Raw genomic sequence first — 20,348 nt, 5'->3', positions numbered from 1 at the left:
ATTGAATAAGGGCCACACAAACTCTGTCACGCCTCATGTGGCACCTTGCCCAGGAAACACCTCCTGGTCAGCCAGGTTTCCTTGTAGAAAGGTTCCTCCATGCCCTGTTGGGGGCTGCAGAAGAGGTCAGAGTGCAAGAACTTCTAGAGGTGACTCTATTTCTCTGTGACTCAAGCTGTTACAATAACATGCAGTTCTGTGCTTGATAACCAAAGACAAAAGGAAAAATAAAAAAAGGCCATCTGGGAAGTTTTCACAGGCTATTTCTCACACAAGTGCTGTTTTAGTGAGCAAGGTTTGCTTACCACATGGTAAGCATGGACTAGACTTCAAATCTACATGTGTGCCATTCAGGAGCTCAAAGCACACTGCAGTAGGAGCAAGTCTGGTCATTCCTAATGCTTGAAGTAAGGTGGGCAGAAATGAGATTCAAGATCTGCCTTTACATTATGCAGTACTTGCACAAAAAACTCTTCCTTCTTTCCTCCAGTTCTAGGGCTCTTCTTTATAACCAGAATGAACAGTTTGGTCTCAAAAACAATTTCTTCCTTAGGCAATAAATTAGGCCCTGAGGGCTAAAGAAACTTATCAGAAAGTTTCACCCCTGTGGCTTCTGTGTGTGGAACAGTATCCTGGCCTGCCACTGTGGAGCCATCCCTGGTTGCATCAGGACAGCTGCTGCATTTGTTTGCAGAGCCCTGGTGCCCTGGGGAAGCCAGAGACACATGATGTTTAACTGAGCTAATGCTTCCTGCATCCAGGCCAGCAAGCCACACAAACCCTGAGAGGTCCCCTCCAGCCTGCTGGGATCATTTCAGCCAAAAGCTCAGGCAAATCCTTCTTCCTGATAGTCAAAGCAAGGTGACTAAACAGCTTTGCTGGCCAGGAAGGGCAGAGAGGTTCCATGGCTATCCTTCTGCAGGGGGGGACACCATTAGTGGGAGGACTGGACAATGCAGAGGGGCAGTAGTTTCTCCTCAGTGACCCAGCAGCTCCTGGGGCCTGGCAGGAGCCTGGCTCTCGAGGATTGCAAACAACCCTTTGGAAAACAGGCATTGTCTGTGCACACTGCAAGGACAAGGGGCAGGTCCAGACCTCAGAGCCTGCTGCAGCACAGAGCAGCTGTGGGAATGCAGCAGGAGCTCCACAGCAGGAGCAGCCCTGCCCTGAACCAGCAGCTCCTCACAGCTGTTCCTGGCAGCTGGGGAACATGGAGGATGTGCTCCTGTCCCACACAGCCACTGCAATGGGGCAGCTCAGCTTTGCTTGGGCACTAAGACTGCCCAGCTGACCCCTGAGCAGTGGGATTCTCACCTTGCAAAGTTTCAAATTCTGGGCTCCTGCTCCTATCTGAAAATTCCCAAGAGCTGAGATTTCCTGGGAAGCAGCAGCCATTGTGTCAGGAGGGGCTCGGGGCTGGGGCCCAGGACAGGGGAGGGCCGGACCTGCAGCCTCCAGCAGGGCTGTGCTCACCCCAGGGGACACAAAGGTGACGTGTAAGTGAGAGACACTGCAAAGCACGGGCCTGCCTCTCCCTGGAGACTGTCCAGAGAAGCAGTCCTGGTTCCAGGGGGCACTCCAGGGGTTACAGCTGGGTGACTCCATCGGGCCGGCTGAGCTGGGCTCTGCAGAGCTGCTCCTGCAGCAGCGCTTCAGGGGACAGGAGGGGTAATGTCTGCACTCAGAGCTGTAAGGAGATGGAGATGGCAGGATGGCCGTGACAGAGCAAAGCCCACAGCCCAGAGCAGTGCAGGACAAAGAGCTCCTGCTGCCAGCAGCACTCAGAGGTCAGTGGTGCAGGGCAGCTCCACCTGGTTGCCACACAAACCCGCTGCCAATTAGCCAGTCACATTTAGCTGACTTTACATGGCAGTTCTTGAGCGATCACCAGCCTGAAGACACACTTAGAGCAACTCCTGTTTGAAGAGCAGTGTCTGCTTTTGGTTTCAGACCCAAAGCCCAAACCAGTCTGACCAGCTGGAGCCCAGTTTCAGGTTACACCCTGCCTTGCTCTCTGGGTGACTTAGTGGGTAGTAATCTTTCTCCCAGAACACCTCATGCAGTAGTTTCCTCTTCAGCTATCCACAGATGTTGCATCCCCCACTTCCAGCCCTCCCCAGCCCATGGGACCGCTGCTGCAGCAGCTCTCCTGAGACAGCACAGTGGGGCAGATGAAAGGGTGAGATAGCAGGCATGGGAAAATACCTGCCCCCTCTGCAGGTCATTGCTCCTCAGACACCACTCCCAAGCCAGATAAGACAAACATCTCCTTTTTATTATCAGAGTAAGTACACAAAAAAATAAATCAAAACATTAGGTTTATTGCTAAGGCTGTGGTAGGCTGTGGGAAAAACATAGAGATGGAAATGATATGAGAGAGATCACAAAAGGGGGAATCTGACCCAGGAATGCTGAGGCAGATGTCTGTGATGGGGACAGGCATGCAGTCAAGATTGCCAGCAGCTCCTTTCCCTTCAGCCAAGGCATCAGCCCAAGGAGGCAGCTCTCCTGCCACTGCCTTGGGAGGACCAGAGCCATGTCCTGAGCTGGGAATGGCTTCACCAGAGCATTCCAGAACCACTCTGCCCTTAGCCCTGAAAGAGTCCCAGCTCCTGAACTGAAGTCTGTACATAGATTTATGCTTTTTACACACACACACACACACACACACGTTTTCTCTCTCTTCACAGCAGTTTTCCAAGAGCAGCAGGCATGGGATGCTTAGGGATTGGTGCCAGCCCCACAGCTGGCACATCAGGCCCTTCACAAATAGCTTCTTCTGCCTCAACAGAAATCCTCAGCTCACTGAGGTACAAGCCTGGACCAGCAGATGCTGCAGGACAGAGCTCGGAAGCACCTCATTTCAAATGGACTACAGGGGAACATCCAGGACCAGGACTGGGACCAGGACATTGCCAAAGTAGGGATTTCACATGCTGCCTTGGGGCCAGAGATGAGCTTTGGACCTCCTGGAGCTGGGCTGGGCTCACCTTGCATCAGGAGGATGCCAGAAGGAGCAGGAATCCTGCAGACATTAGCTAGTGGTATCCAGCCCACTCCTGTTGTGCTCTGGGAGGTGCCAGGGACTCAGGTCAGGCTGTGTGCCCAGAGGAACATGCAGTAAAATCAAAGCTGCAGCTTTCCTGCACAATCAGCAGGAAAAGTATGGACGTTTACTTCATGTGAGAATAAATAGATATTTTCTCAATATGTTTGGGTTCAGACTGAACACTGGGAAAGCAACCAGGGGAATTCACAGAGAGGAAAATGGTGAACATGTACTATGCACATGAGACTGAAACACAGCAGCCACCCAGAAAAAAAGTCTAGGTGTGTTTTTTTGTTAAAAAACAAAGCCTAGTAACTTAAGCAGGTATTTCTGTTTCTGTCCATGTGCAAAACAGGAGTGTCACAGAGCCCTTGGATCAGGTCTGAATGGTTATGTGAATCTTACAGACCTCAAGAGATGCTCCACAACCAGGCAGACTGCTTCAAGGCAGGGTACCTTGCAAAGGACTGGGAGAAGGGGAGGAAAATACAAGGTTAAGTGTCAGAAAGTAGCACTGAAAACAAATTGCTGCTTCTGGTGAGCTTGCACCATCCACCAACAAAAATGCTACACAGATCCAGTTCCAGGCTCCTTCAGGAAGTTGAGCAAAGTTGTGCTCCAGGTTTGAGCAGGAAGAAAGATGTAATTCAGAGTTTCACCGGATTGTTTGAGGTTAGGAACAGATGGATGTCTGAGAGCAACAGACTGCTCCCAGTTCCTGACTTTCCAGAGCAGCCATTTAGCCTAGACAATCACAAATACTAGTACTGCCAAATCACAGTTAAATCTTGGCCTGATGCTCCAAATGTCTTCACAGAGAACGAGTCCTTCAGGCACAGACCTGTGTCTAAAAACAGACCTCCAGAAGCTTTGGGGAGTGCCCCAGTGCTGAGCTGGAGAGAGGGGCTGTAGGTCAGACTGGCTTGGTGGCACTGCTGTAGAACAGACGCTCGGTGTCCTCTGTGGTGGACAGGGTTGAGTTGGTAGCAGTGGGAGGCTGGCGGCGGCGGCTGCTCTTGTTCCTTTTCTTCAGGAAGAAGTAGCCAATGAACACCAGGACCACCATGATGCAGATCCCCAGGAGCACAGCAATCACTACCTCAAAGGCACCTGCAGGAATACACGGACATGTTAGGAGGGATGCTCCACAAATCTGATCCAGCAGGAGTGGCCAGGATGAAGCAAGCACAAAATATGCTGCAGAAGTTGTGCTGGCAAAGAGAAGAGGCAGCAGCTGGCACGAGAGCAGGGTGGTCACTGCACAACCAGCAAAGAAGAAAGATGGCAAGTGCGTGGCACAGCCAGCCTGTCTCTCCCAGATGATATTTCCCATCATTTCCCAGATGCACCACGCCCTCTAAAGGCTGTTCTGTGACCTTGGCAGGCTTAGCCATTTGATAACCCCAGCAATATCAAATTCTTCTGCAACAGCAGCCTTGTGTCATACTTCAACAGGGAGGTCACCAAAGGGTGGTCACAGAAAGCACCTCCTGGCTGGGACAGCACTGGGGGAGTGAGCTATGGAGGATAGGTGGAGTTTGTGGGAAAATACTTTTGGCAGTGGTGTGAGCACTTGTTCTCCCATCAACCAAACCCCTGCATCATCAGTGGAGACAGTCAAACATTTGAGAGATGGTGTGAATTTAAAGATTAAATCAATCTCTAGGATTTAAGAAAAATAACCTTCATGTGACATTTTTTAAAGAATTTGTATTTCAATAGTGTAGGGCTTTTTCAGGGTCATCACATTTCCCCACAGTCTTGATATTATTCACATAACCACTTGAGAGAGCTTTCTTGCAGAAGTTAGTAGTCCTTATGTGAAACTGGCCCTTAGGAAGAGTTTTACTTCCAAGTTTTCGATGTTGGAAGTGGAATATTCATGCAAGTGATGGAAAGAAAAACAGGGCTCTCTGTATGAGCTACCAAGTCACAGACACAGGAAGAAATGGACCACAGCTGCACAGTGCACAGAAGCACCTCCTGCCACTGCCAGCATCCCCCAAATCACACACTGCCCCCAGCTCCAAAGGAGGTGTGGGAGAGAGGGCTACTCTTTGCAAGGAAAGACAATGCATTTTTCAGGACAAGGAAAAGCAACAAGAAAGACTGGTTGGGAACATGGTTACTCACTTAACATAGCAGTCTGGGACTCAAATGATTCCCATCTTCGGCCAATGACATCCGCTTCTGAATTGGGAACATGGGGGGAAAGAAGGTTTACAAAGAAGGTTGGGAACAAGGAATAAGGCAGGTTTCTGAGGAGCATATCTGCAGTGCTCTGAAGTGACTGAAGGCACACAGCATCCCTCCTCCACAGCCTCTGCACTGAGCTCTCAGGGAGGCTGCCAGGCCCAGCTGAGGGAGGTACTCTGCCTCTTAACAGATATAGTTTGGCAGAATTCTTCCTGTTGGCCTCCAAAGCAATACCTACCAAGTATACAGTGTAACCCTTTCTCTTTTTTATTTAAAACTTCAGGCTAGTATGGGTCATTGAGGATTTTCTCAGTTTCTCCCCTCACTTGGGGAGAACTGGGGCCAAGTGAGGAGGTTAGATCCTCTCTGGTTAGTTTTGTCATCCTCCTTTGTCTCTTTTTCAACACAGCACCCAAAATACTTTCCAGCTCTGTGAAATGACAGGCTGCATTGCAGGAAGATGCTGTAGATGCAGTATTCCCCATAGGCCATGCTATGGGTCATGGCCAGGGTTTGGCAGCAGAGCAGCTTTGACTGACAGCTCCTCTTTGGAGGCACTGCCTCTTTGAGACCACAGAACTTTATCTGGAGTGGTTTTCCCAGCCTGATCAGTAAAACTCCAGCCCTCATGTGTGCTTACTTGTGATGCCTGAACAGGATTTCATGCACTCCTCCTCTTGCTCAAAGTTGTTGCTGTTGCCACCACAGCCCCCGTAGGTGAAGGGGTCACATTTCTCCAGGAATGGGTTATAGTACCAGCGGGGGATGCTCTCAGTGCACTGTCCAGTATCAGGCAAGTCCACACAGTGGCCTGGCAAAGCAAGGCAGAGGTGCTTTAGCCCAAGCAGTGTCTTCCCAGAGCAGCAAAATTTTCTGCTCACAACAAAAGAGCATAAGCAGCACGGCAGAGGAAATCCATAGCCAGAACTGTGGCTTTCAGGTCCCCACTGCTCAGTTGCCAGCTGGTCAAATTGGCAATGCCAAGGTGAGCTGGCACCTGCTATAAATCCACTAGCAAGTAGGAAAAGGAATATCAGAGTGTGCAGTCATGGTAAACCCTGGATTCACTCCCTGTGGAAATGACCTGTCCTCTCTGGGAGGCAGAAGGAAACATGAAGAGTCTGGACACACAAAAACCACAGATCAACTCAGGTCTCCTCTACAACCGAGCTGCATTTAAGTGATCTGGAATATACTCTTTTAACCCAGTGATAGATCCACTGTCCACAGTTCAAAAACAAGGCAAAGATATGGGACTGAGCACAGACATTGCTGTGTCCCCCACTCTTTGGTTTGCACTACATAAAAAAAAAAAAAAAAAAAAAAAAAAGTGCTGCAGGGTTTTGCACAGGGCAGGTACTGTCTCCAGCAAGCAAATGACCTACCTGGATGGAAAAAGTTTAGGCAGGAGAGTGAAAGCCTGCTGTCAACAGCTGTCCTCAAGGTCAGAGAACAGGCCTTTGCTCATTTTCAATACAGGCACTATCCAGATGCTACACCTGGTTTTGGATTTACAGAGGGAGGCAGTTTTACCATGGAACAACAAACTGAAGAAAAAACCAAAAAGCTGGCAGAAGTCAGTTTAGGTGCTCTGGATGGTACATACCTTGCTTATGTGTGACATTGATTTTCTGCAGTCTATTGAACTCACGAGCATCTGCAAGGGAAACATTTCATGTTAAAACTTCTCTCACCAGTTGAAAAATAATGCCTCTGTCCATGCAGACAGGAGCAGACAGAGTTTTCCTGCACATTCCTTTGCTATCAGAAGCCAGAGGAAGGGAGGTATCATTTGATATTCTTATGTATCTCAAAGCTATGAGAGGAACATGGGGAAAAATAAAATGTAGTAAAAAACTCTTCCCAATTTCCAATCCACAGATACAGAGACAAAAATAAGGAAAACAAAGGCTGCACTTTTATTTTTGTTTTCCATCAAGAAGTATAGGAAAAGTCACTCCAGGTTTTAAGAAATATAAAAGAGCACTAGTGCAGAATATAAGAGAGGGCAAGAGAAAACAATTATAGGCTTGCAAATCTAAAAAAGGCAACAAAATACCCACACATAGGAAAGAGTTTATGGGAATTCAGAAGAGGTGAGGAGGGATGGAAGAAGGGAGGAGAGACCATTTATATTAGCATAAGATATTAAGGGGACTGTGCCACTGGACAGACTTGGAGAAACAGTGGTTTCCTTCCCCATTTCCCAACTTAAGAGAGAAGGTAAGGTCATTCAGCAAGGAAAATACTGAAAGGGGAGAGCAAGACAGGCCTGAACTCTTACAGATAGGTGCAGAGAAGAGAGTCAAAGCGTATTTAAGAGGCAGGAAGCGTCACAGAAGGAAGGTCATCTCGTGCAGTCAGCAGACACAGGAAATGGCAGAACCTGCAAACATAAAACTGTGGAAAGAGATAATGCCAGGTCGGGTCAGGAGACAAGAATAGAAGACACCAAAAAGTATTGATTCAGCACCTGTAAGTTATATTGGACCCATTCCTGGGCAGATGGCAAAGCTGTCTGAGGCAGAATTTAAAGTACTTACATCGTTCACAGTACATCTCATCCGATTCATCAGCACAGTCAGGAGTTTCATCACACTCCAGATAGGCATCAATGCAGCAACCATCCTTGCATCTGAAGAAAGGGGCCTGGCAGTTCCCATTGCATACTGCATCAGAAACAGTTCAGATAGCTCATTAAAATTCATTGTTTCTCCCTGCCAGATGCTTTATGAAGGACTTAAAAGCTGCTGATAGGGCTGGCAAACAAGAAACAAGGCAGATTGGTAAAGGTCTCTCCTCAGTGCCACCCTAGACTAAAAAAGAAAAAAAAAATCCTATTTATAAAGGAAACATTGCTCTGAAAATAGCTGTGTTTCCTCTCAGAAAGAAGTACATAGCAGGTGGAAGCAAGAATGAGCTACTTGGGAAGAATATGGAGACACCGCCCAAGCAGTTTAATTTGGGAAGTCAAACTGAAACCTGCACACTGGGCTGCAAGAGCTTCAAACCTCTTTGCTCTAGGGGTGGTCCCAAGTGCTGAGTACCGTGCCCAGTGATAAAAAACATTGGCATACTAGAGTAAATCTCAGCAAGATCCTGGAGCACAAGACCCAGCATGAGGAGAAGACAGAGATTATAGAAGAGAAATTCATTTTGGAGCAGAGTAATAAGATGAGCAGCAACAGACAGGAGTTGCAACAAGGGAAAGCAATTCAATATAAGGAAAAAAAATTATGAGGGTCATCAAACACTGGCACAGTTTGACCAGACAAAGTGTAAAATCTCCTTTTTCAGAGATACCCAAATCTGAACCAGATACAGTGCTGAGCAACTTAGTGTGACTCAAAGCTGCTTTCAGTAGTGGGTTGGATCAGATGACCTCTAGAGGTAATCCCCAACCTAAATTATGCTGTGACATGAAAGTGAAAGGCTTAGTAAAGAAATTAGTCTCCAGTGCCCCACTTTCCACACTGAGTCCTAATCAAAAGCCACAGGAATGGACGTGAGACACTCAGCCCAAGCTTGCAGTAGGATTTCACTGCCCCACAGGAGACTCACCTGGCTGTTGTCGCCCACCAACAGAACCTGAAGGGACAAGGGGAAAATAAAAAAAAATAAATTTACCACCACAGCATTTTGTCAGCTTAACAGCAGCTTCATATTGCCTTCATGTATCACATGAGAAGAGCACATTTTCTGGAAGGAGGCCCTGGATTACAGAGGTGAAATATGGATGCCCAGCACGCAGAGATCCAGATCAGTTGTACCTATGTGAGGCAGGTCTGGAGGAGCACTGGGGAACCTCCCACCACAAGCTAGACCATTTCCAAATTGTCCTTTTTTTCCAAGGCTTTTAACCTCCTTCTTAAGCTGTGCACTGCAATGGGCCTAGCAGAGGCTCATCCCATTTATCTGAGCAGCACTAAATTGCTCTCAGTGGCTTGAGGGTGCCAAGGAGGGAGCTAAATTTCATTTTGTGAATGAAGTACTTCTGGCCCCTAGCTGTACAACACTGCTCTCTGAATTTTGGTTTCAGATGTGACACAAAGATTTGGTGAGGGCTCCTGCATCCAGAGGAATACCAGGGACACTGTCCAGTGCTTTAGGAGCTGGATCAGATACTTTGGCAGCTTAAGGCAATGACTGCCCATCCATAATTAGCCCAGTCTCCTCAGCTTAGTGGGCTCTAACCAGGTGTCAGCCAAGAGGCTGCAGTACTTGCCCATAGGGTCATCCCAATCCTATGAGAAAGAGTGGGCTGGATTTCTGAAGGACTCACCTCTGACATTCTTGCAGGCAAGCTCACACTCCTCTTCCCGTAAGTAGTTATTCTTGTTGGGCTTGCAGCCACCAAAAATGAACTCCTCACACTGCTGCAGGCTGGGGTTGTAGAACCAGCGTGGAAAGGATCCCCGACACCAACCCACCTTCTTTGGAGTCAAACAGTGCTCTACCAAGAAAGTTAACAGCAAAGGGTCTGGGTTAGGTAAGCCCTTTGGAAGACTTTCTGTTTTGTATATGTGAAGGGAAACAAAACCTTCCAAAGGACATGTCTGAAAGGTTTATAAAATCATGACCAACATGGAAAAGGAGAGTAGGGAATCATGGAATGAATTATTTTATATGAAAGGGAGGGTCACAAAATCAAATTAGAAGGTGCCACATCCATAAAACAAAAGGAGCTGCATCTCCACATAGCACATAGTCAAGCTGTAAAACTCCTTGCTTCAGGAGGCTGCTGCTTTTCAAAGATTACATGAGGTCAAAAAGAGATTCATACATGGTTACTGAACACAAAGACAACCATCTTCTGCTTAAAAAAATCTCCCAGCTGCAAAATCCTTGGGGATTAGTTAAGCGTAGTAGAGATTTACTGATAGCATGTCATGTTCTTGCACTCCTTCAAAAGTACCAACCCCTGCCCACTGTTGAATGCAGTATACTGGACTTTGGTCAGACCTTTAGCATCATTTGACATGGCTGCTCTTATATTTTTATGGTACCTGAGGATCCCCTGCTTAGCAACTAGTCAACCATTTGTACAAGATCTCCTTACTCCTAATACACATATAATGCTGAACACTGTCATCATTAAACAAAGCCTTCAAAGAAATAAATATCCAGGGACACATTTAATGACTTGCAGACAGCAAGGCTCACCTTCTGTCTGCTCAGAGCTCAACACCATGATGGTGATGTTGGTGAAGTCTTGCTGCTGTGCAGTGTCTGTGACAGTGAGCTGGAAGACGTAAGTCCCCACCTGGAGGTTGGAGATTTCTACCTGATCTCCTTCGTGCTTCTGAGAATGCAAAAGAGAGGCTTATATAGGAGAAAAGTACTTCTAAGGAAGAAATGGTTGAACCTAGGGAAGGTCCATGTTCCTGCATTAGGGAGAAAGGAACTTGGATGGAAATCTTCAAGCAGATGTCTGAAATGAAAAATGTCTCAGTGCTAGACAATCCCCCCAAACCCATGGACTGGTACCCAACTGGAATGGAGAGAACAAGTAACACAAACATAATTAGATATTTCATGTTTTGGGGCATTGTGAAAACACAAAAGAAAATAAAACTCCTTGGAGAGGACAGAAATACCTGTAGTTTGTATTTTACTTTTTAAAACTTAAAACCTATTATGAATCATTCACTTTGTATACAAAGAATAAGGTAGCTGTATTTAACTATTTTGTCAGAAGAGAAAGCTACTATATTATTGACACAAACTTTTCTTCTATATTTACAACAGAATTGGACCTTCATTTCCATGCTATCTCTGGTTTTGATAAGGTTTCAATAGAACACAGCCTCACCATATATAATTTTTATGTAGTTAATACAGCATTACATTAGGGGACCTCCCACTCCCCTTTCACAGAAGTTGCTTTGGTGAAGCAAAGGCAAAAGGAAAGAAGCACTTGCTGAATTACACAGACCCCTTGGCACTCTGGAGTTTGTCACTGCTGATGTTCAAAATCAGCTGTGGGCCTGAGGTACTCATTTGCTAATTCTTCCAAAAGGTGCCACAAGAACTCCATACCAGCTCCATGGCTTTTCAAAGCATTTTGCAGAAATTTAAAAGAAATAATTTGTCCTTCTAAAGCCACAATTCAGCAAATAGGCAGTGTTCACACCCCAGAGATCTTGGATCCAGACAGGAGTCATAAGTTCTGCTCCAGCTCAGATAAAAAAGAGAGGTAAAGTCCAGGAAAGCCCCAGGAGAACAGAAAGAGAGCCTAAGACTGGATTGTTCAGAGACAGAAGAGGAAATGCACTGAAGTGGACAGAGTAGAACAAAGAGAAGGCCCTTTCACTGAACTACAGGATCTTAGGACCAGAGGCAGCTCTTGAAGGGAAGCTCTGCCCTCCCAGCTGCTCCCACCCAAGCAGGTCAGGTGTTGCTCAGGAAGGCTTGTGACAGCATCCTGTGCAGGGAGCCTGAGACCTAATGAGACCAAAAATGACACTTCTAAGTAGTGTTGAGAGAAGGAGGGCAACCACAAAGAGTGCTCCATAGGTTTTGGGAACAGGACTCCTGGGTGGGCTGGCTTGAAGAGGGAAGGACAAGGTGACCTTTAAATCAGGGCTCTGATTGACCAACCTGTGGCAGACCACAGGTGCCACTGAGCAAGCTGCTTGTTCCCTGCAGCTCCCTACCTTCATCTCTGCAGAGGGGTCGCCAAGGATCTGTTTCCACTCATAGCTGACTATCCCGTGGTCATCCGTGCTCTCCGTGCCTCTCAGCATCACTGGCTCCCCCGGCTGTACCCTCATGTCCTTGACAGCACGGGCTATTGGAGGGTGGTCATCTGCAGAAGAAATGTAGAACAAAGCTTGGGTAAGAGGCTGAAGGGTCCAGTCCTTGTCTCCTTTACAGGAAGATAAGGGAAGACAAGGCTAAATCAACCCAGACTCCAACTGCTGGAAGGAAAACACTTTTATTCAGCTGTGCTCCTTGTAGCCTGAGCAAGCAACAGGCAATCAGTACTGTTATTACTGCCCTCACTAATTTAGTGAGTCTACAACCCACTATGGCAGTCTCTTTGAGCCAGCTGGCTCCCTGGGCACTTCTGTCCACAGGAAACCCCATAAGGGGGCGGCTCTGTGGCTACAGACATTGTGCTTCTGAGAGTGGGACCACATCCTCACAGAACAGCACAGAGCAATGTCTGCCCTTCACTTAGGGAAATGGCCTGATGAAGAATGTGGAAGTCACTCTCATCATCCCTACCACTACCTCTAACACTAACATGTTAGAGTATTTAGCCAGAGCTACAAAATGTGGGACTTTCCAACTCATCTTCCACCCCTCTCTCTGACCTACATCCCTTTAAAACAGCACAAAAACACCATTCATGAGATTGTTATTTTTGTACTGTTCCGTGGATTAGCTTACCAGCAACTTCCACAATCTATTAATCTTTTCCAGACTGCAAGTACAAGAGATGAAAATTGATCCCTGCCTGTGCCAGCAAGAACAGCCTGTCCAATGACACCACTGAGCCTGACTCATAACTCCTTTTGGCCTGAACGTCTCTATGGCAGGCTTTGTGCACAGCTCAGCCCATAAAGCTCCACCTGCTAGCTCCTGTACCAAGTGCAAACTCAGTGTTCCAGCTCAGCCTGAGTCGTTTGTAAAGGCGCCAGCCACCACTTATGAGCTAGATAGAAATCACTCGGCCATTACACTGCTATCCACTGAGACTGAAGGAGAGGATTAGTGCCCAAACCCCTCAGAAAATTACTCCATTAGCTGATTATTTTCACTGTTGCAGACTAGCTCCTAATTTCCTGTTTGAATCCTGTGTATCTGGATTCATATCCCAGCTGCTGACTCTTACTGCAGTCTACTGAAGGGACATTCAACACAAGGCATATGTACAAACAAACCTGACATCAAAACAGGCCACTCAGTTCTTTTGTCACCTTGCACACACCACTGCAAGCTCTGCAAAGGGGACACATTCCTGCCATTCCTGCTAGGCAAACACCAGGAGCCTGGCAGGGACAAAGGCAGCCTACTCCCTGCCACCGTCCTGCCAGGGTGAGCCCAGTAGGTGGGTGCAATTGCACAAGGAAAAGACCAGTTTTTCAACAACACAGAGCCTGATCCTTAACTCATGACTCCAAATCATGTTTTTCCTTGACATTTTTAAGCGTGTACACTTTAAACAAAAAATTGCAGGCCAAATATCCAGTTACTTTGGGTTGCGGGTTGCATGATCAAGTAAAAGCTCAGTTCTATTCAATGGGTCAGCAGCTTCTCCAGTTCTCATCTCTGATTAGCCAAATTTACTGACTCTCCTCACATCCAGAAGAAAAGTCAAGAGTATTTCTTTATTCGTGGTGACTGCCAAGGAGTAATGCTCACTAGAAATTAAGGACTTGTTTTTCATGCCTATCCCTTTTCTCCTTAGGATGCCTGAAAGTTCAGAGGCTTTGGAGTATTTCTGCCACGCTGACTGTATGAAACCTTCCCTGGAAACATGGTTGTTTTACACCTGAGCTTCAGAACCAAGTGCTGACCAAGCCAGAGTATCCACAAATGCTTGTACAATGGAGGCTCCTCTGTTTTATTCTGAAAGTCTGCATGAAAAACGAAAGTCACCTTTGCTATAATGCTCTTTTGACCATGGGAAGTTTCTGCTGTAAAACTCTGTAATTAACAGGGAGGTTAAAGCTTTTTGATGCTGTCTGTGGCATGCTCTTTACTGTGAAACATACTCCTGGAGTCACACCATCAGTGACAATTTCCATTCCCATTTATATAACACATCAGTAGGGGATGTATCTTTTCTCTATGATTCCAGAGGAATGCTTGATAGAGAATATCCAAATTGCTTAAAAAAAGCTTTACTACTCATAGTGTATTCACACCTGAGTCCCTGATTTTCACTCAAAAAAAAATTTCTTCTTGTTTAAAAGCTCATGCAGTCAGTGGTTGGTGTGGCTTCATCTCTAATGAGTTAACCTGAACCAAAATTGATTGGGGAACAGGAATTTAAAAGATAATAAATTTCTAAAGAGTTTCAAAAGTAAGTATCTAAGTGGGGGGAGAGACCCCACTAGGGACCTTGCTATGCAAACCTGCAAGCACCATTGAAATCCCATGGCAGAATGTACTTGCAAAGCTCACAGTTTGGAGGCTTCTTTACTTTGCGAACTCAGATTCTGGCTTTTGCCTTTGAGATCTACAGAAAACCAGATTTCCTCCATTCCAGAGCTCATGCAGATACACCCTGAGTAGCTGAGACTACAAAGCAATGCCTAAAAATCCCTCAGAATGATTTGAGGCTGTCACTAGCAAAAGCTGGAGAGCTTTCTCGTGGTGACTGAGGGGCCCTTACAGCCCACTGCTGACTGCCTGTGCAGAAGCAACTTGCAAAGGAGACAAATGTGCCTTGCACTGGGGACCCTGAAGCACCAGGAAGGGAAAATCTCACTGGGGACAAAAGCCACTGCTCAAAGCCACTGACCAGGCCAAAAATGAGGCCACCCAAATTCCAGCACCCATGAGACACAGGACCTTGGAGATTTCAAGTGTCAGAAGCTAGCAGAGCCTGTCTGCTGCAAAAGCAGGTGGGCAGCAGTGTGACTCTTCTCAAAAATGCTGAAGTTCTGCTCCTGCATTGCTTCCAGGGAAGTAATTCAAAAGTGAACAGCTTCCTCACCCAGGCACACTAGAAAACTCTCCATTTCCATGGGCAGAGGTAATGAAAGGTGACACTGCTGTCACAGTATTAATTTGCCTGAGGTGGCAAGAGAGAGAAGGAAGCAAGGCAATGCAATGCAGTGCCTGGAGAAAGAGAATACAGGCTCTTACTTTAGGGCTTCACCCTGACTGGGCAGCAAATACAGTCATGGTAAAGCCATACAGTTTTCTGTAAACTCATGCACAGAAAAGCAGCTCTCAGCATCAGTTTCTAGAGGTTTCTGTAGTGGTTTGTAAATGGTGCACACAGCAGGACACCTTAACCTCTCAAAACCAATACAGTATGACTGAGTGGATTATATCTGCAGAATAATGTAAGATGCTGCTGTCATCCTTCCTCCGAGTGTGGGAAACCAGTCCTATTTGCTTTAGCAGGCAGAGGGAGAGATTTTCCCACAGGTACTTCTGCCATTTTAGTAAAGGTTGGTTTGTACCTCTAGTCTCTTTGAGGAGACTGGAGTTCTGGAGACAGGACATGATGTAGCCACTACAGTAAAAGCTCATGACAAACACCAATTTCACAGCAAGCAGAGTGGAAGCCCCTCATTGCCCACTCCGAGCAGGGAGCTGGACCAGCTGGTCCTCCAGGACCCTTCCAGTACACATTAGCCCCTGAATCTGTGCTGTGGGTGCTGACTGTGCAACTTCCCATCTCCTGGCCTGAGCTTAAGGATGAGCAGCTGGCTCAGGGCTCAACAGCATCAGCCAAAGGGGGACCTGTCCCAGTTCCAGTGCTGCTCATTTTAGCTGCCCACAGAATGGAAACCAGCATGGGACCAAACATTTGAGGAGGGATGAGCTTCACCCTTGGGGAGCTCTCCTTTAGGAATGCATTACCAAAGTTTTAGTCTGCAAATCTCCCTCCATGGTGGGGCAGGAGCAGAACCCTGTGATTCCCAAGCACTTCCCATCTCCCACTCACAAGCCCTGGATTCAACAGGAGGAGGAGAGTGTCACTGAGCATTTCACAACAACCACAAAAGGTTCAGTTCAAGAAATGGACAAAGGTTCAGAGAGGTTATTTTCCAGTTTCACACCCAAAACTGGTTTGCCTAGACCAGAATAAGCTGGGCTAGTTACTTAAACACTGGGCTCCATTATAACCAATAAAGTGCATGGTGAGCCTGCCCCTCCCGGATGAGCCAGGCAGAAAACTCGCACCAAAGTTCAGGCTCAGGAATCATTTAAGATCATGCCTTTTGACAATAACATCAGAGACTTCAGGCTGTATGTTAGCTGAAACAGGCCAGAGACAGTGCCAAGCTGTTGTCACCAGCTTACAAAGAACTCAGAAGCTCTTGCTCTGCAAACTACTGAAAATATATTCAGAAGATGTGCAGAACCCAGATTTCAGCTGTAATCATTGCTGCCTGTACCCACAGGTTTTTCTGAAGTCATAACACTGTAAGGATGGCCACAGTGGGTTAGAGCAGGTACCCCTGTCCCTGTGTTCACTTGCCAACAGTCTCACTGTGGGTGCTTGAACAAGAGCAAGAGCACTGCAAGAGTATGTTCTCCCTGCTTTCAGCTACTTCCATCAGGCTCCAGAAATACTCTAAGATTAAATTTTCCCATTCAGCAGCCCCCAGCTGTGTGCTCTCTTTCAAGTGTTACCTAGTCTCCTTCTAAACATATAAAAAACTCTTAATTCAACAGGTCTGCTCTCTGTAGTAGCAGTAGTGTGGATCTTATAAGTTGTGACTTTTTTGTTTAATGATCAGTGGGATCACTAACTGGATATTTCATTATTCACTAGAAAAAACATGCACTCAATTCTTATCTAGGACAGCAGCAGTACAGGAAAGGAATGCATGATATAGCAGCAGATAAGCTTCCTGCAGACCCTTAGGGCCACAATCAGGGGGCTGACAGTAACCTGGAATCCAGAGTAGTCACAAAACTTCACATTTTAGCACTGATACAGCACAACAGCAGGAAAACTACAGTTTTGTCTCTAGTCCAAAACCTGGATTTTGGGAGGAAGACCTGACATGCTGAGAACAGCTTCCTTTAACACTTGTTTCACCTGGCCTCTTCAGGCATCCCTAAGAGGTCCAGAAGCAAAAATGCTGTAGAGCTTCCTCCTGCTGCCAGGTGGACACACTCAGTGCCCAGAGGCTCCTTCCCCTTTTCCCCCTCAGTGACAGCCAGGCATCCACCTTCCTGTCCAGACAGGTCCTGCAAGGACCCAATTCCAGCATCATGGCTGGAGGGGGCTGGGGTTTTGGTTTGGATTTTATTGGTTTGTATCTGAATCAAAACGAGCATCTGCATTCTTGAGTGTCTCATCAACTGGTGTGGGGAGGAGGACTAGCTATTTCTCCAGTAAGATAAATCCCTTGGTCTCTTTCCCTTGCTAGCCCTCCAGTCTCATTCAAGGTGATTCAGAGAGCTTTTGGTATCAAAGACAATGCCTAAAAACTTCAGCGAGGAGGGGAACGCATTTCCCATCAAAGCCCAGCACGAACATTGCAGCCTGACCCACACACACAGCAGTGAGCTACCCAGCCTCTGTCAGTGCAGCTGGAGCCCTGCCTGGCACCAGCACCCTCCAAAGGTCAGACAGGGCTGCAGAAGGGACCGAGCCCTTCCTGCACCCACAGCAGCCGGGGCACAAGCCCCAGGTGAGTGAGGAGAGGCACCCCCGGGCAGAGTAACCTGAACTGCATTTCTGGAGTGCTTTTCACTTCTCACTGATGAGCCCTCCTGGGTCTTCCTGCTCCACCTCAGCCATCCCAGGAGCCGTGAAAGGAGCACTAGGGATGGACTGCAAGACAGCAACTGCGTATTGGTGTTTGAGGTGCTGCAGCTCGGTGCCATATTTTAGCAAACATGGTCACACAGAGAGGTCCAGACACTGGGAGTGACCCTGGGACACTTTCTAAAGATCCACACATATGGAATGCCAGACTCTGGGACCAGCCAAGAGACGAGGGGCTTGCAGTCTCCTTGTATGAGGCACTGCTCCACAGAGGTAGAGGCTGAATTGCTCAACAGTTAGTACATTGTATTTTAATCTAATCTTATGAAATCAGGATGTATTGGAGATGATGCATTCCCTTTTCCTCCTACAACAAAGCATACAGGAGTTGAGATACTGCCAGCATGCCACCTCCAGTCTTGGGAATGTGGCCTTCAGTTCCTAGCTGCAGCTCCTGTGAAAAGGCCTTTGAGCCTGGAACGGAGATGTGGGAGAACTACTGAAAGAGTGAGACACTTTTACCAAAAGTCCCTAAAATCCAGTAGGAAGCCACAAGCAGGAACAGAGGACCAGCAGGACCACTTCTGCTGCACTGCTGCTAAAGCCAGCAACACCCAAGGGCTGCTTCCAAGAAGCTGTGCCCTGCTCCAAACCCCTCACACTGCTGCTCAGGATAGAGAAGTGGTCATTGTGGAGTTTGGGGCCATCTCCCATCTCCAGCACCCACAAGGCCTCAGGCTCCCACATCCCAGCAGAAGATCAAAGATCTGTTCAGCTCACATCATCATTCATGCTCTCCTTGCCATCTCCACACATCCTTTTTCCCTCCCACAGATGGGCTGGGAGGGGGTGTGGGGAGGATCACCCATAGAGATATCCCCTGAAAGCCCTGCCCAGGGATCAACAAATGATAAACTGGCTATGGCTGCCAAAGACCCAGCCAGGCTAGAAACATTCCAGCCTCCTTAGGCTTCAACCATAACACAGAAGGAGGGGGCAAAAGGAGGAACTGCTGTGTTTCTTAGTGTTTCTGAGCACACAGCAATTCTTCAGAGATAGCAGGTGGCCAGCTTCAAATTAGATCATTTTCCACCTGTCTCTCTGTGTCCAGGTGTAATCTTTTAGAGCAGGAAAACAGGGATTGGAGAGGAGAAACCCACCTCCAAAGGGGCAATTTTATAACTAGCCTCCCCCAGCCACTCCTCTCCCAGCAGCAGTGACCAGCCCCAACAAGCAGAGCAACACTGACACGCCTCACTATCCAGGCTGCTGTTAAATAAAGGTAAGTGGATTGCATCTTGCTTTCAGCCCGAGCAATTAAGAGATTAATGCAGCCCTTTAAAACTTGGTGATGTGTAGATTTTTAAAAGATTTCACTTTCCAACCTCAAAGGCCCAGAGGAAGAGAGAGGAAAAATAAAACCTTGTTGTCTACATCGTCAAGGAGCAAAAACTCTGACTTTGGTGATCACGCACTCCACCTGCTTCAAACAGGTTAAAGAGAGATTCCCTATTCATTTACTAACAGGTAAACTGAGGCATAAAATATTAAAATTTAGTATTGTGGTTTGGGAAAAACTTTGTGGCAGAAGAAAACACAGAAGCACCATTATTTGATGGCCAGAGGAGCTGGCACCAAGTAACCACTAATGCTCTCGCAGACTCGGTTTGCAGGGATCCACTAGGGCACCTTACCACTAGGTCTGTGATTCTGCATTGCCAGGTAGGAATCGTACACGTCCTTCTTCAAGAAGTTGACGAAGCCGATCTTCCTAGCAAACCTGCAGACGAAATTCTTCTCATAGAGGCAATTGAGGAGGAAGCAGCCCCTGATGTGGTCCTCCTCCGAGGCCGGGCCCTGCTCCACGAGAGCCAGGTTACAGGCAGGGTCCTTACAGCAGGCTCTCATGCAGTCCCTGCTCCGATGCACCATGGGGGACGACAAGAAGGTGGCTCCATTCTGGACGGAGGCGTCTGTGTCCAGCACCCAGTCCGGCAGCCCGGCCGTGAAGTCCTCCAGGCACATCTCACCGAAGGGCTTTTCCTTCTGCCCTTCGCCCAAGTCCAGCACCAGCACCAAGCACACCCAGGGCACAAACCACGGAGCCGGACTCCTCCTGGCCATCTTGGCGCCCCGATCCTCGCTGTCTGGAGACTTCAGTCCTTTCCTAGAGGAAGGGAGAAGGCATACGCAGCTAAGAAGGACTGTTCGAGTGCGTGCCGAGCCGGCTGCGCTCTGGACTCCGGCTCGCCCCCGGCAGCTCAGGTGTGTCCCCTGACCCCGCACCTCGTCCCCATGTGCCGCCAGCCCCACCTGGCGCTGCCGCCGGAGCCGCTGCCGGGAGCGGGGTGTCCCCGCCGCCCCCCGCGCCTTCGCCAGGTGCGCCTCCAGCCGCGGCCAGGAGACAAAGGCTCGGCAGCACAGGAAGTGAAAACTAACTCCCTGGGAGAGTGGGAAAGAAAAAAATCAAGTCACTCCCTTGCATGCTGAATTGCGTAAGAGGAAGGGGAGGAGAGACGAGCTGATACGATCTTTTACTCCCTTTGGAGCGGAGCCGGGAGCGATTCTCTCGCTTCCGCAGGTGCGAGGAGCCACTCGAGAAGAGCGTCCCACCTGCTGGGTGCCAGCTTCATCCCCGTGCGAGGGATGCTCCGAAGGCACTGAAAGCCGAGAAGAGGGCGGTCTGTGTCC

At 47.9% G+C, this 20,348-nt stretch overlaps 1 protein-coding gene across 2 annotated transcripts; it reads right to left on the bottom strand.

The window, feature by feature from the left end:
- Positions 1-2,254: 2,254 nt before the first annotated feature.
- Positions 2,255-20,128, bottom strand: SPINT1 (serine peptidase inhibitor, Kunitz type 1). 2 transcript variants are annotated; one of them, XM_056492282.1, is made up of 11 exons: positions 19,944-20,128; positions 19,352-19,824; positions 11,902-12,053; positions 10,409-10,547; positions 9,528-9,698; positions 8,807-8,833; positions 7,789-7,914; positions 6,852-6,902; positions 5,886-6,056; positions 5,183-5,239; positions 2,255-4,159 (listed from the first exon to the last, which is right to left on the bottom strand). In XM_056492282.1, the coding sequence occupies exons 1-11, from the start codon at positions 19,952-19,954 to the stop codon at positions 3,963-3,965; spliced, it is 1,575 nt and encodes a 524-aa protein (XP_056348257.1). In that variant the 5' UTR covers positions 19,955-20,128; the 3' UTR covers positions 2,255-3,962. The 2 variants fall into 2 exon arrangements, with proteins under 2 accessions (XP_056348257.1, XP_056348258.1); XM_056492283.1 differs by having other exon boundaries at positions 19,971-20,127.
- Between the last annotated feature and the right edge of the window lie 220 nt (positions 20,129-20,348).

The sequence above is a fragment of the Oenanthe melanoleuca genome, chromosome 5 (genome assembly GCF_029582105.1).
Source record: "Oenanthe melanoleuca isolate GR-GAL-2019-014 chromosome 5, OMel1.0, whole genome shotgun sequence".
Taxonomy (NCBI): Eukaryota; Metazoa; Chordata; class Aves; order Passeriformes; family Muscicapidae; genus Oenanthe; species Oenanthe melanoleuca.
Note: the sequence above shows the minus strand (reverse complement) of the source record. Positions and strands in the feature narration are given on the sequence as shown.

What these genes read in the sequence shown, in the direction of transcription:
- SPINT1 (XM_056492282.1), bottom strand. An exon ending in TGAGATGTACTGTGAACGAT is followed by an intron (nt 6,903 to 7,788) that starts GTAAGTACTTTA and finishes TTTCCCTTGCAG; the next exon opens with ATGCTCGTGAGTTCAATAGA. An exon ending in GTCCCAGACTGCTATGTTAA is followed by an intron (nt 4,160 to 5,182) that starts GTGAGTAACCAT and finishes GTATTCCTGCAG; the next exon opens with GTGCCTTTGAGGTAGTGATT.